The 18,169-nt window shown below is 39.7% G+C and overlaps 1 protein-coding gene across 9 annotated transcripts in view; it reads left to right on the top strand.

Moving 5' to 3' along the window:
* The first annotated feature begins 8,636 nt into the window (after positions 1-8,636).
* Positions 8,637-18,169, top strand: part of TP53BP1 (tumor protein p53 binding protein 1) — a 70,850-nt gene continuing 61,317 nt past the window's right edge. For all 9 annotated transcript variants that reach the window (XM_067744985.1, XM_067745043.1, XM_067745033.1 and 6 more), the window contains exons 1-4: positions 8,637-8,794; positions 9,368-9,552; positions 9,834-9,927; positions 10,155-10,239. In XM_067744985.1, the coding sequence (XP_067601086.1) occupies positions 8,788-8,794; positions 9,368-9,552; positions 9,834-9,927; positions 10,155-10,239 (371 nt within the window). In that variant the 5' untranslated portion in view covers positions 8,637-8,787. The remainder of the gene's footprint in view (positions 8,795-9,367; positions 9,553-9,833; positions 9,928-10,154; positions 10,240-18,169) is intronic.

The following is an 18,169-nucleotide window of genomic DNA, read 5'->3' as shown; positions in this document are numbered from 1 at the left end:
TATATGTGGAATCTAAACTATGACACAAATTAACGTACCTAAGAAACAGAAACACACTCACAGACATAGAGAACAGACTTGTGGTTTCCAAAGGGAAGAGGGGAAGGGGGAAGGATAGATTGGGAGTTTAGGATTAGTAGGTGCAAACTATTGTATGTAGAACGGATAAACAACAAGGTCCTACTGTATAGCAGAGGGAACTATAGTTAATGTTCTGTGATTAAACCATAATGAAAAAGAATATGAAAAAGAATGTATGTATATGTATAGCTGAATCACTTCGCTGTACAATAGAAATTAACACCACATTGTAAATCAACTATACTTCAATAAAATAATTTTTATAAAAGATTGGGCATTTGTTGATAATTGTTGAAGTTGGATGATAAGTACATGGGTTATTTTTTCCTTTCTATTAAAAAAGAATGTCTCCAAGCTTTTTGTTATAAACAGCAGGAGGGATGAAGTTGCCATCAACTGAGATGGGGAAGGCTGCAAGTGGAGCAGATTTGATAGAATGAGTTCAGTTTTAAACATGTCGAGTTTAAGATGTCAATTGGACATCCAAAGGGAGATATTGAATAGGCTGTTAGGTATATAAGTTCAGGATTTGGGAGAGAGGTCAGGGCTAGAGATATAAAGTTGGGAGTCATTGGCATATAAATGGTAGTTACAGCAATGAGACCGGATGAGATCAGAAATGAGTGAGACTAGACAGAGCTTAGAACACAGTAAATGCTCAATAATATTCATTATAACCACATGATTAAAATTCTTTCTTTTGATTTCTTCTTTGCACTCCTACAGCACTTTTATTGTATTTTGTATTATAGTTATTTGTATAACTCTTTTTGAAGAATATGGGCTACTTATTTGCAGAGCTTCCACCAATTTGGGCTTATCTGATGTTTCCTCATGATCAGATTCAGATTATGAATTTTGGGCAGGAATACAATTAAAGTGATGTTTCCTTCTCAGTGTATCATATCAAGTGACACGTGATGACGTTTTGTCCCATTACTAGTGATGTTAACTGGGATCACTTCATTAAGTTACCAGATTTTTTCACTGCAAATTTACTACTTTCTGTTTGTAATAATTCAGTACATTTTAGGGAGATAGTTTGAGACAATGTAAATACCCCCTTTTCCAGAACAGTACTAGTTTTAGTATCAATGATATTTATTTATTTTAAATCATCTTTATTGTAACACATTAAAAAGTGAATGAAACCTAAATGTACAGATGTATGAATTATAAATATAGTAAGTCCCCTACAGATGAATGAGTTCCATTCCGAGAGTGTGTTTGTTAAGTCCAATTTGTTTGTAAGTCCAACAAAGTTATCCTAGGTACCCAACTAACACAATTGGCTATATAGTACTGTACTGTAATAGGGTTTTTAAAAAAAATATATTTATTTATTTATTTTTGGCTGAGTTGGGTCTTCGTTGCTGCGTGCGTGCTTTCTCTAGTTGCGGGGAGCAGGGCCCCCCTTTTTGCTGCGGTGCGCAGGCTTCTCATTGTGGTGGCCTCTCCTGATGTGGAGCACAGGCTCCAGGCTCACGGACTTCAATAGTTGTGGCGCACGGGCTTAGTTGCTCCACAGCATGTGGGATCTTCCCAGTCCAGGGCTCAAACCCATGTCCCCTGAATTGGCAGGCGGATTCCTAACCACTGTGCCACCAGGGAAGTCCTGTAATAGGTTTATAATACTTTTCACAGAAATAATACATAAAAAACAAACAAAAAATAAAGAAAACATTTTTAATCTTACAGTATAGTACCTTGAAAAGTACAGTACACCAACTGCCAAATACGGACTGGCATCGAGTGAACAGGCAAGAAGAGTTACTGCCTAGTGGAGGGAGAGGAGGTGGAAGATGGTAGAGCTGAAGAATTGTCAGCAATAGGAGACGGAGGGCAAGCTGCAATTTCACTCGTGCATGACGTTGTTGGCACAGTTTCTGGTTCCTTGCTGGAACCAGATGCACATTCGCATCTTTGAAAGCTTGCAGCTTGAAGGTTCATATGTAGAAGACTTAACTGTAGTACACGTGTGTAGTGCCTCTAGTAAGAAAATAGAATTTCCAAGCACCCCACTTGGCTCCTAAAGAATTACAACCTCTTTATACCCTCTAAAATTAACCACTAGGCCTGACTTAAATATATTTATTTATTTATCATTTATTTATTTTGGCTGTGCCGGATCTTAGTTGTGGCACGCGAACTCTTGTGGCATGCACGTGGGATCTAGTTCCCCGACCAGGGATCGAACCTGGGCCCCCTGCATTGGGTGTGCCGAGTCTTACCCACTGGACCACCAGGGAAGTCCCTAGGCCTGACTTTTATTGAATCAGATAATTTCTTTATTTTTTTTTATGCTTTAGGTATGCATCTTTATTAAAATTTAGTTTTGTCTCATTGAAAAACTTTTTTATTATAGTAAAATACACATAACATAAACTTTACCATTTTAAACATTTTAAAGTGTACAGTTCAGTGGCATTAAGTACATTCACACTGTTGTGCAGCCATCACCACCATCTCGCTCCAGAACTTTTACATCTTTCCAAACTGAAACTCTGTGCGTATTAAACAGTAAGTCCGTATTCCTCCCTTCCTCCAGCCTTTGGAAACCACTGTTCTACTTTCTGTCTCTGTAGATTTGCCCATTCCAGGTATATAAATGGAATATAAATGGAATCATACAATATGTGTCCTTTTGTATCTGGCTTATTTCACTTAGCACGTTTTCAAGGTTCATCCATGTTGTAGCATGTTGGTAACACTCTTGATTCTTATTCTGTAGTACTGGCTTCCAGGAAATTAGGGATTGGAAAGAAAAACTGAGAGGGAGGACAAGAGCCAGGAACTCTGGAGTCATGAGATGAGAATTTTATTTTTTAAATTTATTGTTTTTTAAATTTATTTATTTTTTATTGAGGTAACATTGGTTTACAACATAAGTTTCATGTGTACAACATTATATTTCTACTTCTGTGTACCCTACCGAGTGCTCACCACCAAAAGTTTAGTTTCCATCTGTCACCATACAGTTGACCCCCTTAGCCACTTTGTCTTTACCCAACCCCTTCCCCTTTGGTAACCCCTACTCTGTTCTCTTTATCTATGTGTTTGTTTTTGTTTGGCTTGTTCATTTATTTTTTGTTTGTTTGTTTGTTCCTGTGGTATATGTCTCTCTCCATCTGACTTCACTTAGCATAATACCCTCAAGGTCCATCCATGTTGTCACAAACGGCAAGATTTCATCTTTTTTTTAATGGTTGAGTAGTATTCATGTATATATATATATATATATATATAATATCTTATTTTCATCCATTCATCTGTTCATGGGCACTTAGCTTGTTTACAGGATGAGAATTTTAAAGAGGAGGGAATCAGCAACACTATCAAACATGATAGAGGTCAAAGCTAATAAGATAACTTGACAAGAAATTTTCAGAATCAGTTATTAACAAACATTTTTAGAGTAACTGCTTTGTTCTAGGCACTAGATTTATGGAGGTTAAAGCTAGATTGCAAAGGATTATGGAGTTACTGGTATGGAGAAAGCAGAATTTGGAGGGCAACGACAAAAGAAAGGCCTGGAGCTTGATAAAGAAGTGGAGTGGAGGGGAGATGCTACTAGGATGTGGAGATTTGAATACTTCTATAAGGGGAGGGAATGAGCCAGAGAAGGTAAAATGGCAGGCCCCATCAGTATTCAGATAGACAAGGATTCCATTTTGTTCCCCCCTCATACCACGACCTTCTGTTTCTACCTCTCTCTTTCCAGGTAAGCAGCTTCTGGTGGAGTTGAGCTCTTTGGATTAAACATTTGGAAAGGTGGAGTCACAATTGTGCTTGGTGGTGTGTGTTTGAGAGACTCGGGTTGATAGGAGGGCCTCCAGCTAACTGGTTGGCTGGAAAATTAAGCAACCTTGAAGGGGTGGCAGTGTGCTGCCTTGGTGGGGTTCTGCTAATGTGCCTCCAGGGCCTTACCTATATTTTGGTGTGGCAAATTTGGGGCTCTGGAAATGTTTGAAAAGTGGGTTAAACTGAACAAGGATGATAAACAAAATGTGATATATACCTACAAAGGAATATTATTCAGGCTTTAAAAGGTAGGAAATTCTAACACATGCTATTAAAATTACAACATGGATATACCTTGGGGATATTATGCTAAGTGAAATAAGCCAGACACAAAAGGACAAATATTGTATGAGTCCATTTATGTGAGGTACCCAGAGTAGACAAATTCATGGAGACAGAAAGTAGAATGGTGGTTGCCAAGGGCTGGAGGGAGAGGGGAATGGGGAAATAAATGTTGAATGGGTACAGAATTTTAGTTTGGGAGGATAAAAAAGTTCTGGAGATGGATGGTGGTGATGGTTGCATGTCAATGCACTTAAGGCCGCTAAACTGCACATTTAAAAATGGTTAAAGCGGTAAATTTCATGTTATGTATATTTTACCACACTAAAAAAAAGCATAGGGGGGGCTTCCCTGGTGGCGCAGTGGTTGAGAGTCTGCCTGCTGATGCAGGGAACACGGGTTCGTGCCCCGGTCCGGGAAGATCCCACATGCCGCGGAGCGGCTGGGCCCGTGAGCCATGGCCACTGAGCCTGCGCGTCCGGAGCCTGTGCTCCGCAATGGGAGAGGCCACAACAGTGAGAGGCCCGCGTAGCGCAAAATAAAAAGAATCGGAGCCATGTGGCAAAATGTTAACAACATGTGAATCTAGGTGAAAGGGTTTATGAGAGATCATTATACTGTTTTTTTTATTATACTATTTTTGTAACTTTTCTGTTGCTCTGAAATTTTTTTCAAAATAAAAAGTTTACTTAATATTAACAGGAGGACGTTCTGTAGAGGTAAGGTATAGACCAGTTAGGATTGCTTCCACTGCAGGGATTGCAGGTACCTAGTAAGCATATAAGCCTGGTGTTAATAAGCTAATATAGTATCATAGGCAATTATTGACTACCTTAGGCAATTTATTTTCACATTTTAATCATGTCATCACCTTTTTGTTGACTTAACTTCTTCATAAGGATGTGGAATTGACAACTTTTCATTTTTCTCCTCTGTTTTCTTCATATTATTTTAATTATTATGAATTTCTAGAACACTAGGGACACCCGTATTTAGTATTCAAATAAAAATACAAAAAGAACAAAAAAAGTTTTGTATCAACTGTTTTGCCATTTCTTTGTCACTGTTCTCCTCCATCATGGATATATAAAACCTCTGCAGTTAGACAGACTGGGTTCTCACAGATTCTGAGACATCGTGCAAATTATGTCATCTCTCTAAGCCTTAGTGTCCTCATCTGTAACCCTCAAAGAGATATGAGGCTTTTAGGTGAGAAAATGAATGTAAAACAGAGCAGAATAGGGACTTCCCTGGTGGCGCAGTGGTTGAGAATCCGCCTGCCAATGCAGGGGACATGGGTTCGTGCCCTGGTCCAGGCAGATCCCACATGCCACGGAGCAACGAAGCCCGAGAGCCACAGCTACTGAGCCTGCACTCTAGAGCCCGCAAGCTACAACCACTGAAGGCCGCGCGCCTAGAGCCCGTGCTCTGCAACAAGAGTAAGCCACCGCAATGAGAAGCCCGCGCACCACAACGAAGAATAACCCCTGCTTGCCGCAACTAGAGAAGGCCCGCGTGCAGCAACAAAGACCCAACGCAGCCAAAAATAAATAAATAAATAAATAAACCAACAAAAAAACCCAGAGCACAATACCTGCCACATAGTATAAATGTAATACATGTTAATAATGAATTATATCATTGGTATATGACTGGGCATGATTGTTTAGGTCCAGGTGCAACAGAAGGCAGCCTAGGGGTCAGAATAATTCTATGTTAGATATAAGTCAGTTTGTAATACTTTAATATTGCAACTTAAAAGGGATATGTGATAGTTTATCATTAAATTTAGTACTTATCCTCAGTAAAGTTCTCTGCCACTAAGCTTCAAAACTCTGAGTTTCCAGAGGAAAACCATGAAGCAAATGTAAAGATTGGTGAATAGTGTCTGTGAGGTAGGGTTAAACCATCTGGGGTTCTTTTACTTAGAGAAGTCTGTGAGGAGACCTCAGAAAAAGACTATTAAACTAAGTATGTAGCATTTATGTTCATTGTTTTATTGGTAGAATTATTGGAACAGATGACATGATCCCAGCCTTAGGAGAATTTGTCCAGGTTTTAAACTTGCCGATTAAAGGCAATATGAGTGGGACTTCCCTGGTGGTCCAGTGGCTAAGACTCTGTTCCCAATGCAGGGGGCCTGGGTTCGATCCCTGGTCGGAGAACTAGATCCCGCATGCGTGCTGCAACTGAGAAGCCCATGTGCCAAAACTAAGACCCGGCGCAGTCTAAATCAATAAATGAATATTTAAAAACGAGGATCCTAATGTAATACAAATTAAAAAAATGAGATAACGAATAAGATATTTAAAAAAAAGAATTTAGGTTAGATAATTAGAAGAAAATTTTCAGGCAATGAGGTCTGTTAAACTTCAAAGTGAGTTAACATAGTGTCTGATGGAATTTTCTGACGGAATTTTCTCCTCTGGAGGGCTTTAGAGGTAGATTAGATTTCTCGGAGGTGGCCTAGGTAAAGATGCACCTGTAGATAGGCAGATATGCTGATGGTCCTTTGCAGTCTAAGAGTCAATAAAGGACTTTGGCTCACCTGACTCTAATCAGTCACAGCCTCAGTGGGTAACCATCCTGCCTGCATTTTCTGATCTTTTTGGGTAATTTAATGATTAATTTCATTATCATCCTGCTTAACAAGGAATTCACAGTTTTTCTTCACAGTTTTGTTTTGGTTTTTTTAAAGCTCTTGTTCTATTTAGTAATGGGAATGGCTCAGGCTTATTTATTTATTTTTAGTTATGCTTATTGAGGTTTAATTTACCTTTTAGTATATAGTTTTATAAGTTTTGACAAACATACAGTTGTTTGTCAAATGAGCAAGAAAGCCTGCTTATTTATGTCTTGCTTGGTGATGGGAAATGCAGTAGCAGGACAGAGAAGGGAAAAATATAGTGACTTTGGGGAATTTTTATGGTAATCAAGGTCAAGATTTGTCACATCAGGACCTGATTGTTGGTGTCCTCTCACATCGAGCAGATGAATTCACTTTGTCTACCGAGTGTAGTCAATATTGACCTTACCTGTTTTTTTCAGGATTAAATTTATTTGGTCACTGGTATTCTGTAGCATTGGTGGGGGGGGGGGGAAGAGAGGAATCAATTATAAATGATTTCAAGATTAAGAAGTGGGATGTGTCTCTGTGTTCTCCATTCCACTTATTGCTCCACTCATAAAACATTCTGGGGACCCTAATTATATTCTAGTTATAGCAACAATAGATTCTAGATTTTTCAGGAAAGTTTCATTTCAAAGATTCTGTCCTTTTGTTCCCATAAGTAACATATACTGAGATGACATGCTTTGATAGGGAGAACATTCGTTGGTAGGAAGCTCCACTTCAGCTTAGCCTATATCAGGTATTGAATTGGGTATTTACAGAATTGGAGAATCATGGTTGGGCTGTGCTTAAGTCATTCTGAGGCTGGGGTAGAGAGAGAAAATTACTTCCTATTGAATGCCTACTATGTATATGCCTGGCAGTGTGCTAGGTGCTTTCCCTATTGACAGCTGCTCTGGCTAGAATTCCATCCCAGATCCAACCACCACTTAAAAACAAAAATCAACACCCCCTGCAAAAAAACCCAGAAACAAAACCATATTCCTCATGGAGCCTCTTTCATTAATACAAGTCACAGCTGCCACACCCTCCATAAGACTCCGGCACCATAATTTGGATAATAGACTCTCAAGGCTTCGAGGGACCTTTGAGGTCATCTAGTTAAAGGGGCGGCAGCTGTTCTCTTCACCACCGAGTCTGACAGTTACTGTGCTCAGTTGTCTCAACCGGACGTGCAAAACATGTCTGGGTCTATGGTCTCTGTAGGCTGCAATTCCACAAAAGATAGGTCAACGATAAGCAAATGTGAAGCTTGAACTACGACGTTTCAGACTGGAAAGGGCAATGGGGAAAAATATGGCTTACCGGGGCCCTCAGACAATGTAAATGGAAAAAAAAATTTTTTTTTTTTTAAAGAACTGGCAGAGACGTAATGTGAAGCCCTTGAATTCGCGTAGAGGCCTACAAAAGGGATCCTGATTGACCCGGTAAACCCCAAAGAGTCCTCTCTCTTCAGTTTCACCAGCTCTGAAATTCTAGCCATCCTGGATCTTCTTTGCCCTTTTATTAGAAAGCCGGGAAACCCTCTCCTTTTCCACGCAAGAGGGTGAGAGAGGGGCCTTATGGTGCATGAACGATAGAAAATTGGTCTTTTCTCTTATGTCTGACTAGTGGTACAAACAACCGTCCTGGAAGCAGGGGAATATATTTCACGCCCTCTCAAGGGTCCCTTCGGTTCAAGGATACTGTCATTCTCCCGCTGTATTAGAGGGACGGCCTGCAACGTCCAGGCTGCCATGGAAACACGCCGCCGTGTTCCTTTTTCTTACGTGGGGCGGGGCACTCCGCCCAGCCACCAATCATCCACAGGTTTTCTTGAGTGGCGGGCAGCAACAGCGAATGGGCGAGCCGATACCGCGTGACGCGACGGGAAAAGGGGAGTTCGCGGCCCGTGGCGGCGGTGGCTACAGCGTCGACCTGGGGATCGAGCTGGAGAGACCTCGGGAGCGTGCGGAGATCTCTAGCTGGAGCGCGAGGGACCTCCCGCCGGGATGCCTGGTACTGTTTGGAGAAAAGTGGGGGAGTAGTAGGCTCTGAAGGCTTGGGTTTCGGGTCTGAAGGGGATGGCCGACCGGAGGGGGCGGGGTGGCAAGCATGGCGGCGGTGACAGGGAAAGGGTTGGAGGGCCCTGAGGAGGGGGTGGGGTAGCCCTAGCTGGAAAGGCTGGGTGGTCGTGAGGAAGCGTGAAGACCTGTGGGGGTTAAAACGAGCAGAGATTACAAAGAAGCCTTTTGCGGGGTGGTAGAGGCTCCAGAAGGACGTAGGGAGAGTTGTGGGGGACGGAAAAAGGGGCGGGGAGAGAAGAGGTTACGAAGGAGGGGAAAGGGTGTCTACGGGAAGGTGATGGAAGGGGGAGAGAAGGATAGGCAGGCTGATTGTAAATAACGAGGAAATCGGGCCTTGGAAGGTATGATAGGAAAGTGATTGCAGTGATTATAATGTTCTAATTGGAAGAGTCCTACACTGGTCCCCTTTTCCAGGTCTTGTACTTCTGCCTCATTATTTAAGCTCAGACTGCATGAGGAAGGCTAGTAGGTTACACAGAACTGATCTTTTGTTATTCCATTCCAGGGGAGCAGATGGACCCCACTGGAAGTCAGTTGGAGTCAGATTTCTCTCAGCAAGACACTCCTTGCCTGATCATTGAAGATTCTCAGCCTGAAAGCCAGGTTCTAGGCGATGATTCTGGTTCTCGCTTCAGTATGCTATCTCGACACCTTCCTAATCTACAGACGCACAAAGAGAACCCTGTGTTGGTGAGTGATAGGTTGCTTGGAAATGATTGAGTAGATTTTTTTTTTTCCCCTAATCTAGACCAAGCTGCAAAGTAAGTACTCAGGAGATCACTATCTTTTGGATAAAGTTGGCTGGAAAATAAAATCATTTTCACAAAAATATGTATCATTTTGGATTACTTCATATATAGTATATTATGAAATGTATATTTCATATTATGTACATATGTATGTATACATTATGAATGTATATTTTGTATGTATATTTTCTGGGATGTATATTATATATGTATATTTTCTAGGATGTTGTGTCCAATAGTGAACAAACAGCTGGAGAAGAACAAGGAGACAGTAATAGTGGCTTCAATGAACAACTGAAAGAAAACAAAGCTGCAGGTGAGGTCCATTTTGCAAGGGTGCTCTTGTTGGAGCTGGGTGGATATAAACATTATGTGGTTGTGGTGAATGTATGTAAGGAAGTCTGGCATAGTAGCTGGTGCACAATACTCAAAAGGTTGGTTTTCTAATGTAGCTGATTAGATTGGTATTGTCTGCATTCTTGAATTTGTATTACAGTTTGGTGGTAAATGCCTTTTCTGCTAATATCCACTTATTTTTTTCAGAGTCTGTGGATTCTTCTCATTTGGACACATGTGGTTCCATCAGTCAGGTCATTGAACAGTTACCTCAGCCAAATAGGACAAGCAGGTATACTAGTGTTTGAAGGAATTTATTTAAATGTATTAGTGGATCAGTTTTTTTATCTGTACCTGTTGTCTCATTCCAAGGATAAAAGGATTAATCTTATTTTTGTGAATTAGGGAGTGGGATTTGAGAATTGTATTAACTAGCATTCTGTTGGTACTGATAGCTGGAATCTCTTTTGTGAGGTGGTAACATTTTTTTGCACCTACATTATTCAGATTGTGATCTACCTTGTGCATGTGAAACAAGCATTCCTTATTCTTAGCTTGGATATGACTTATTACTAGAAAAAATAATCAAAAAATATTTAGGTATATTATCAAAACAGTTAAGCATGGTTTCTACCTACCAACCAAAGAACCTCGCCAGTTTTAGACCCAGAATGTTTAATTCATACCCTAAACTGTATTCAGTTTTTACTTTGTCTCCTGTATATCTTTACATTGTCCATTTATTGAGTTTATCCTCTATGTTGGGCACTAGATGAGATGTTTGATATATACTGCCATTTAATTTCATCCTTAAAGCAGTTGTACGATGAACACATTATGTTACTTCCCTTACTTAGGCGGGGAAGTGTTAGGCAAAGAAGTTAAAAACCTTGCTCTAGAATGCATTGCTAGTAAGTGACAGAGCTGGGCTTTGAGTCCTTCTGACTCAAGTGCCTCTCTTTCTTTTTTACTATTCAATACCCAAATTCTCCTAAGATCAAAGGAGAACGTAGGAGTCTTGAGGTGGTGGAATAGAAAAGGGAGGTAGTCAGAGAGGAGGATGTTAGTATGAGGTGAAAGACTAGGGTTTTATCTCAAAAATAAGTGCTTTTTTGTGTGTGAATGTTTGTGTTCTATTTAATACTCTGTGTTTGCACTTAAATTTTTTCTCTCAAATCATCAGTTGGATGCTTTAGAACAATCCCCAAATTGGTGGACTTATTTTGGCCCTCAGGTGGGTTCTGGTTGGCCCACACATAGTTGTAAAATATATTTGAATTAGTTGATAGAATTTAAAAGTAGGGAAATTTCACATAGAACTTAGATTTCCAGCTTCTGGGATTACTAGGCCGGAAGTAATGCAACTGTTGTATTATTGGCAGCAGTTGGCGGGAGCTGTGAGCAGCCAGCCTCTGCTTAGATAGGGCATGAGTGCTATGGTCTGTCATAGTGCCTGTAACTCACTGTTGTATTTGGACACTGAGGCCAGGTATTCTTTTTTCATTTATCCTAGGGCTTGTGCTTTTGTTCTTAAACCCAGCCACTTAACTCATTTATGTTACCTTTCTTTGCTTTTTGTAGGCATTTAAGTTTTTGTGATACCTCTTTAGGAACATGTGCCAGGCTTATATGTGTTTTTGTGGCTCGGCATCTGAGTTTGAACCAGTGGGGACAGAATGCGTGTGTACCCCTTGTTATAAATTAATGGTACTGTTTGAGAAGTCTCATGCTACTTCTTTTCCCTTTTTGCATCAAGGTGTTGCTCTTTCCTTAAAAAAATACTTGAATGCTTACATTTAGTAAACGTGCAGGCACTGTGGTAGGTGTTTTAAAGCATGTTTGCCATTATGGAGCTTACAATTTAATAGGGGAAGCAGATGTTAAATAATTACATAAATAGCTATTCAGTGAGAACTGTGATCATTGTAAAGAGGAAAAAAATAATATATAACCTAACATGGGGGATAAGGGAAAACCTCTTTGAGAAGGATGATCTAAACTATAAATACAAATTTGTTAGGCATAGTTGAAGGGCTGGGGAGAAGTGTGGCATGTGGGAGGAGGAGCTTTCCAAACACAGGGAGCAGCATGTTTAAAGGCCACGAAAACCGCAGAGAATGTGGGGTTGATTCCAAAAGGGGTTGACTTCAAAGCACATGTATACTGATCTCTTTATGTTGTCTTTATTTATTAATGCAGATATTTTGAAAAAGGCTGTTTGTGAACTTTTATATATCATAAAATTCCAAAAGATCTTCCTCTCTTATCTAATGTCCTATTGTGATGTAAGCCTGTGGTCCTAAACATGAAGTGTCCTAAAATATGATGCTGAGGATATTTTTATTTCCCTGTTAAACATTTAAGAAAATTGAGGTGATTGTAGATTCACATGCATTTGTAAAAAATAATAGAGAGATATTCTTTGTGTACTTTTCCCAGTTTCCCCCAATGGTACCACTTTGCAAAACTATAGTATACTTTCACAACCAGAATATTAACATTGATAAAATCCAATGAACTTATTCACATTTCCCTAGTTTTACTTGTACTCATGTGTGTGTATTAATTTTTATACAGCTTAATCACCTGTGTAGGTTTATCCACCACTGAGGTCAAAATGCCGAACAGGAGCTCCAGTGTTGCCCTTTTATAAACACACCCACCTCCCTCTCCTGCACATGAACCTCTGGCAACCGCTAATTAAGACCATCCTCTGGGGAATTCCCTGGTTGTCCAGTGGGTAGGACTCTGTGCTTTCACTGCTGAGGGTGTGGGTTTGATCCCTGGGTGGGGAACTAAGATCCAGGAAGCCGTGCAGTGGGACCAAAAAAAAAAAAGATCATTCTCCACTGGTAAAGTTTTGTCATTTAAAATGTTATATAAATAGGATCATACAGTATATAATCTTTGGGGATTGGCTTTTTTCAATTAGCATAAGTCCCAGGAGATCCATCTGAGTTGTTGCATGTATCAGTGGTTTGTTCCTTCTTATTGCTGAGTAGTGTTCCATGGTATGGATGTACCACAATTTGTTTAACCATTTGCCTATTGAAGGAAATCTGGGTTGATTCTAGATTTTGGCTAATGTAAATAAAGCTGCTATGAACATTTGCATACAGATTTTTGTAAGTCTTCATATCTCTAGGATAAATGGCCAGGTGGGCAATTGCTGGGTCATATGGTAGTTGCCTGTTCAGTTTTTTTAAGAAACTGCTGAACTGTTTTCTAGAGTGGCTGTATCGTTTTACAGTCCCACTAGCAGTGTATGAGACATCCAATTTCTCTCCATTCTCACCAGCATTTGGTGGTGTCACTATTTTTTATTTTAGCCATTCTGATAAGTGTGTGATGATATCTCACTGAGGTTTTAATTTGCATTTCCCTAGTGGCTAATGATGTTGAACATCTTTTCATGTGCTTCTCTGCCATCTGTACATCCTCTTCAAGGAAATGTCTGTTTATGTCTTTTGCCTATTTTCTAACTGGATTTTTTTTATTGTGTGTTTTTTTTTAAAATAAATTTATTTATTTTATTATTTATTTATTTATTTAGGCTGAGTTGGGTCTTTTCTTGCTGTGCACGGGCTTTCTCTAGTTGCGGTGAGCAGGGGCCACTCTTCGTTGCAGTGCACGGTCTTCTCATTGAGATGGCTTCTCTTGTTGCAGAGCACGGGCTCTAGGCACATGGGCCTCAGTAGCTGTGGCACACGGGCTCTAGAGCACAGGCTCAGCAGTCGTGGCGTATGGGCCCAGCTGCTCCGCAGCATGTGGGATCTTCCCAGACCAGGGCTTGAACCCGTGTCCCCTGCATTGGCAGGCAGACTCCCAACCACTGCGCCACCAGGGAAGCCCTTTTTATTGTGTTTTGAGACTTCTTTATATATTCTATATATTAGTCCTTTGTAGCATATGTGGTTTGCAAATATTTTTCTCCTACTCTGTAGCTTGTCTTTTCATCCTCTTAAGAGGCTTTTTCCATAGAGCATGTTTTTAATTTTGATGAGGTCTGTTAATTTTTTTTTTTTTTTTTTTTTTGCGGTACACGGGCCTCTCACTGTTGTGGCCTCTCCCGTTGCAAAGCACAGGCTCCGGATGCACAGGCTCCACGGCCATGGCTCACGGCCCCAGCCGCTCCACGGCATGTGGGATCTTCCCAGACCGGGGCATGAACCCATGTCCCCTGCATCGGCAGGCGGACTCTCAACCACTGCGCCACCAGGGAAGCCCTGTTAAATATTTTTAAGAGTGATATAAATACATAATTTATTTTAAAAAGAACTTATGAAAAGCAAATAGCCCATTCCCACCATTGGTCCCCTTTCACAGAGGTAATGCTTTTTAAGTGTTTGTGCTTTTATTTCTTTGGGAGGTTATCTTCCTAGCTCTTAATACTGTTGTAAAACTAAGTAACACTGTTGTATTACCATTTCTTGTTTTATCAAATTAAGACACTTGAGTTCCATAATGAAAGATGAGGTTTTAACTCACAACAACATTCTCCTAATTTTTGATGATAATTGTTTTATTTCTTTCATTGGCTACTTCTGTATTTCTAAATAATATATTTAAACCTTTGTTTTCTTTTTCCATCAGTTTTGGATAGTGGAGAAAAGTTTAATATCAGTACTACTTTTTGTCTATAATTGGATTAATTTCAAGCCTCTTCTGATTCACCTGATCATTCTAATTAAATATTTATTGAGTATTTCCTATATGCAAAGCACTGTTGAGTTTTGGGGATGCAAAGTGATCAGAAGAGATAAGAAACCCTAGACCTTAATGGAGCTTACATTCTGGTATGGGATATAGCAATACATGATAGATAAGTAAAAATATATAGTATCTTAGACTCTGATAGGGCTGAAGAGAAAAATAAAGCAGAGAAGGGGATGGGAAACATCAAAGGAATTGCAAGTTTAGGTAGGGTGACTTAGGGGATGCTTTAGTGATGTGACATTTGACTAAAAATCTTAAGTAAGTGATCTCTACTATTATTTGGGATAAATGTAATCCATGCATAGAGAACAGCAAATGCAAAAGCCCTGAGAGAAGCATGTGCCTGGAATACTTGAGAAATGACAAGGAGGTTAGTGTGGCTGGCATGGAGTGCTTGAGAGGAGTGGGAGAAGAGGTCAGGGAAGTAAAGAGGGAACCAGAATATATAAAGCCTTATGGATCATTGTGAGGAATTTGGCTGTTACTCTTAGGAAAGTATTTAACGGTTTTGAGCAGAGGAATGACATGATCTGACTTAGATTTAAACAGGATCACTCTGGCCGCTGGATCAAGAATAGACTGAAGAGTATACAATTTTTATTTGTCCATTATACCTCAATAAAGCTGGGAAAAATAAAAATTAAAAAAAAAAAGCTCTTCAGATTAAATTTAAAAAGGAATAGTCTGAAGGGAGAGCAAGGGTAGAGTCAGGAAGACCTACTAGGAGACTACTGAAATAATTTAGGCAAAATGTGACAGTGGCTAGACCAGAGTAGAAGTGGATGAGGAGTGGTGAGATTCTGGGTTTTTGAAAATATGATTCAAAGATAGATTGGATGTGAAGTATGCAAGAGATGAAGGAGGTAACAGTGATTCCATGTTTTTCATTTGGGAACTAGAAGAATGGAGTTTCTGTTAATTGAGATGAGAAGACTGCAGGGGAAGGTCAGTTATAGACCTGTTACAGTTGAGCTGCCTTTTCAATTGCCAGTTGGAGGCAGTTGACAGTGTGAATGTCTGGAGAAGGTCTAAGCTGGAGATTTAAAATTCCAGAGTCATAAGCATATGGATGATGTTCAAAGCCGTGAGTCTGGATAAGATCACTAAGGGGGTGAGTTGTAGGTGAAGAAGAGGTCCAAGGACTCACTGTGCCTACGAGCATTAGGAACTTGAAGAAAACCACCAAAAGAGACTGAGGAAGATCCAAGGTGTGTGGTTTGTGCTGTCTTTCATTTGCTCTTCTACTTTTTGTCATACACACTCTTGACTTTCTTTCCCTATGTTTCCTGAGGTCAGGCATCTGGTCCTCCCAGTTGTGTAGGTAACATTCTATTTTATTTTTGTGGAAGTCTTTATTCAGTCCTTTTTTCTCTTCCTTGGATCATGGTCCCCAACTTTGCAAATTTGTGTTTTCTTCTCTTTTATGCTTATTAAACTTATGCTTAATGGTCTTTATATGAAATGTTACAGGAGGCAAAAATGTCATCTATAATTCTGCCACCCAGAGGCTAATTGCTGTAAACATTTTGGCTTATTTTCCCTGTTGTTTTTTGTTGTTGTTGTGCATTTGATATACATAGTTGACACATGGGAAGTAAAAGTTCGTGTGTTTCTTGACCTTTTTGCTTAACAACATGAGCAGTTAATTTCCCCTGCAATTAAAACTCTAAATAACATTTGCCCCTAGTTTTTTATTTTAAAAGTTTAAACCCACAGTAGAGATGAAAAGATACTATGCATTTTTTCAAAAGATACTATGCATTTTTCTGTGTGTGTGTATAAAATATACTGTTTTGAAACAAAGTTGCAGAAATCATAGTTCCCCTCAAATACTTTAGCATTCATCCCCTAAGAAAAATATTATCCTATATTATCATAATACCCTTATCACACCTAAGAAAATATCGATTCTGTAAAACCTAGTAATAAGTGCATATTCAGATTTTCCAGGTTGTCTCAAAGATGGCTTTATTTTATATATATATATATTTTATCCAGTATCCAATCCAGATTATGGTTTACATGTTGTATTTGGTTGTTTTGAACATTTTTAATGGCTGCATAAATTCCATTTTATGGATTATGAAATTAGTTAATCATTTACCTACTGTTGGGCTTACAGTAGGTTGTTAGTCACAGTGAACTTCGAAAGTAAGTTTGTATAAGGATCTTTTCATATTTCAAATTATTTTTTACAGTTGAAATTACTAGGTATGAACATTTTTTAGAGCTCTTGATACATATTTCCCAGTTCTGCAGAAAGGTTCTATTAGTTTATTCTCTCATAAACAGTATGTGATAATGCTAATCTCACCTCAGGTTTGGGCAGCACTGAATAGTAGTACAGTATTTACAGTTTTTCTTTTCTAATTTGATTGGCAACAAATGGTTTCTCTGATATCTTACCTTTTTTTTTTTTTTTTTCACGGTACGCGGGCCTCTCACTGTTGTGGCCTCTCCCGTTGCGGAGCACAGGCTCCAGACGTGCAGGCTCAGCGGCTATGGCTCACGGGCCCAGCCGCTCCGCGGCATGTGGGATCTTCCCAGACCGGGGCCCCAACCAGTGTCCCCTGCATCAGCAGGCGGACTCTCAACCACTGCACCACCAGGGAAGCCCTGATTTCTTACATGTTTAAAGATACTTGTATTTCTTTTTTTTGTGAGCTGTCTTTTCTGTTGTTTGTCCATTCATATCTTGAGCTTCTTCTTACGAGTTCCTTGTATATTATGGAGACTATTCTTTTGTTATATTGTTGCAGATATTTTTTCCTAATTGTTATGTGTGTTTTACTTTTGTTTATCGTTTTTTGACCTGTGATGTCTTCTTTTCAATACACAGATGTCTTACCTGAATTTTTTTCAGCCACTGTGGTTCTATGTTATGTATTCTAAGAATTTTTACTAAAATTCTTTTGTGAACTGTGTTCTATTAAATAGATGTATTTTTTTTTTTTTGCGCTACGCGGGCCTCTCACGGTTATGGCCTCTCCTGTTGTGGAGCACAGGCTCCGGAAACGTGGCCATGTCTCAACGGGCCTAGCCGCTCCGCAGCATGTGGGATCCTCCCGGACCGGGGCACGAACCCGTGTCCCCTGCATCGGCAGGCGGACTCTCAACCACTGCGCCACCAGGGAAGCCCAATAGATGTATTTTTGAGCCCCTTCTCTGCACATCTAATGTACATCTTCTCTTGTCACTTGTCAGTAATTCTCTTGAGTGCAAGATTTTTCTATCCCTGCTCAGATTTTTTCAGAGAAAGATAAAAATCACGTATGTTTGTTTCTTCCTCTGTCTCTTATTTGTATTACTTAATTCTGTACTACAGTGTTTTGAGTTGTTAACCTTTTAGGTGCCTTTTGTAGAAAGAAGCAATAATGGGGTGAGATTTTTTACTTTTTCAAATTTGCTTAAAATGTGGTTGGTGTGTGGGGAGTCACAATAAAATTTAAAGAGTTCTTTGAGCAAAATATCCCGGCCTATCTGCGAACACATGATTGTGTCTTTTT

The sequence above is a fragment of the Pseudorca crassidens genome, chromosome 1 (genome assembly GCF_039906515.1).
Source record: "Pseudorca crassidens isolate mPseCra1 chromosome 1, mPseCra1.hap1, whole genome shotgun sequence".
NCBI classification, from domain to species: domain Eukaryota; kingdom Metazoa; phylum Chordata; class Mammalia; order Artiodactyla; family Delphinidae; genus Pseudorca; species Pseudorca crassidens.
Note: the sequence above shows the minus strand (reverse complement) of the source record. Positions and strands in the feature narration are given on the sequence as shown.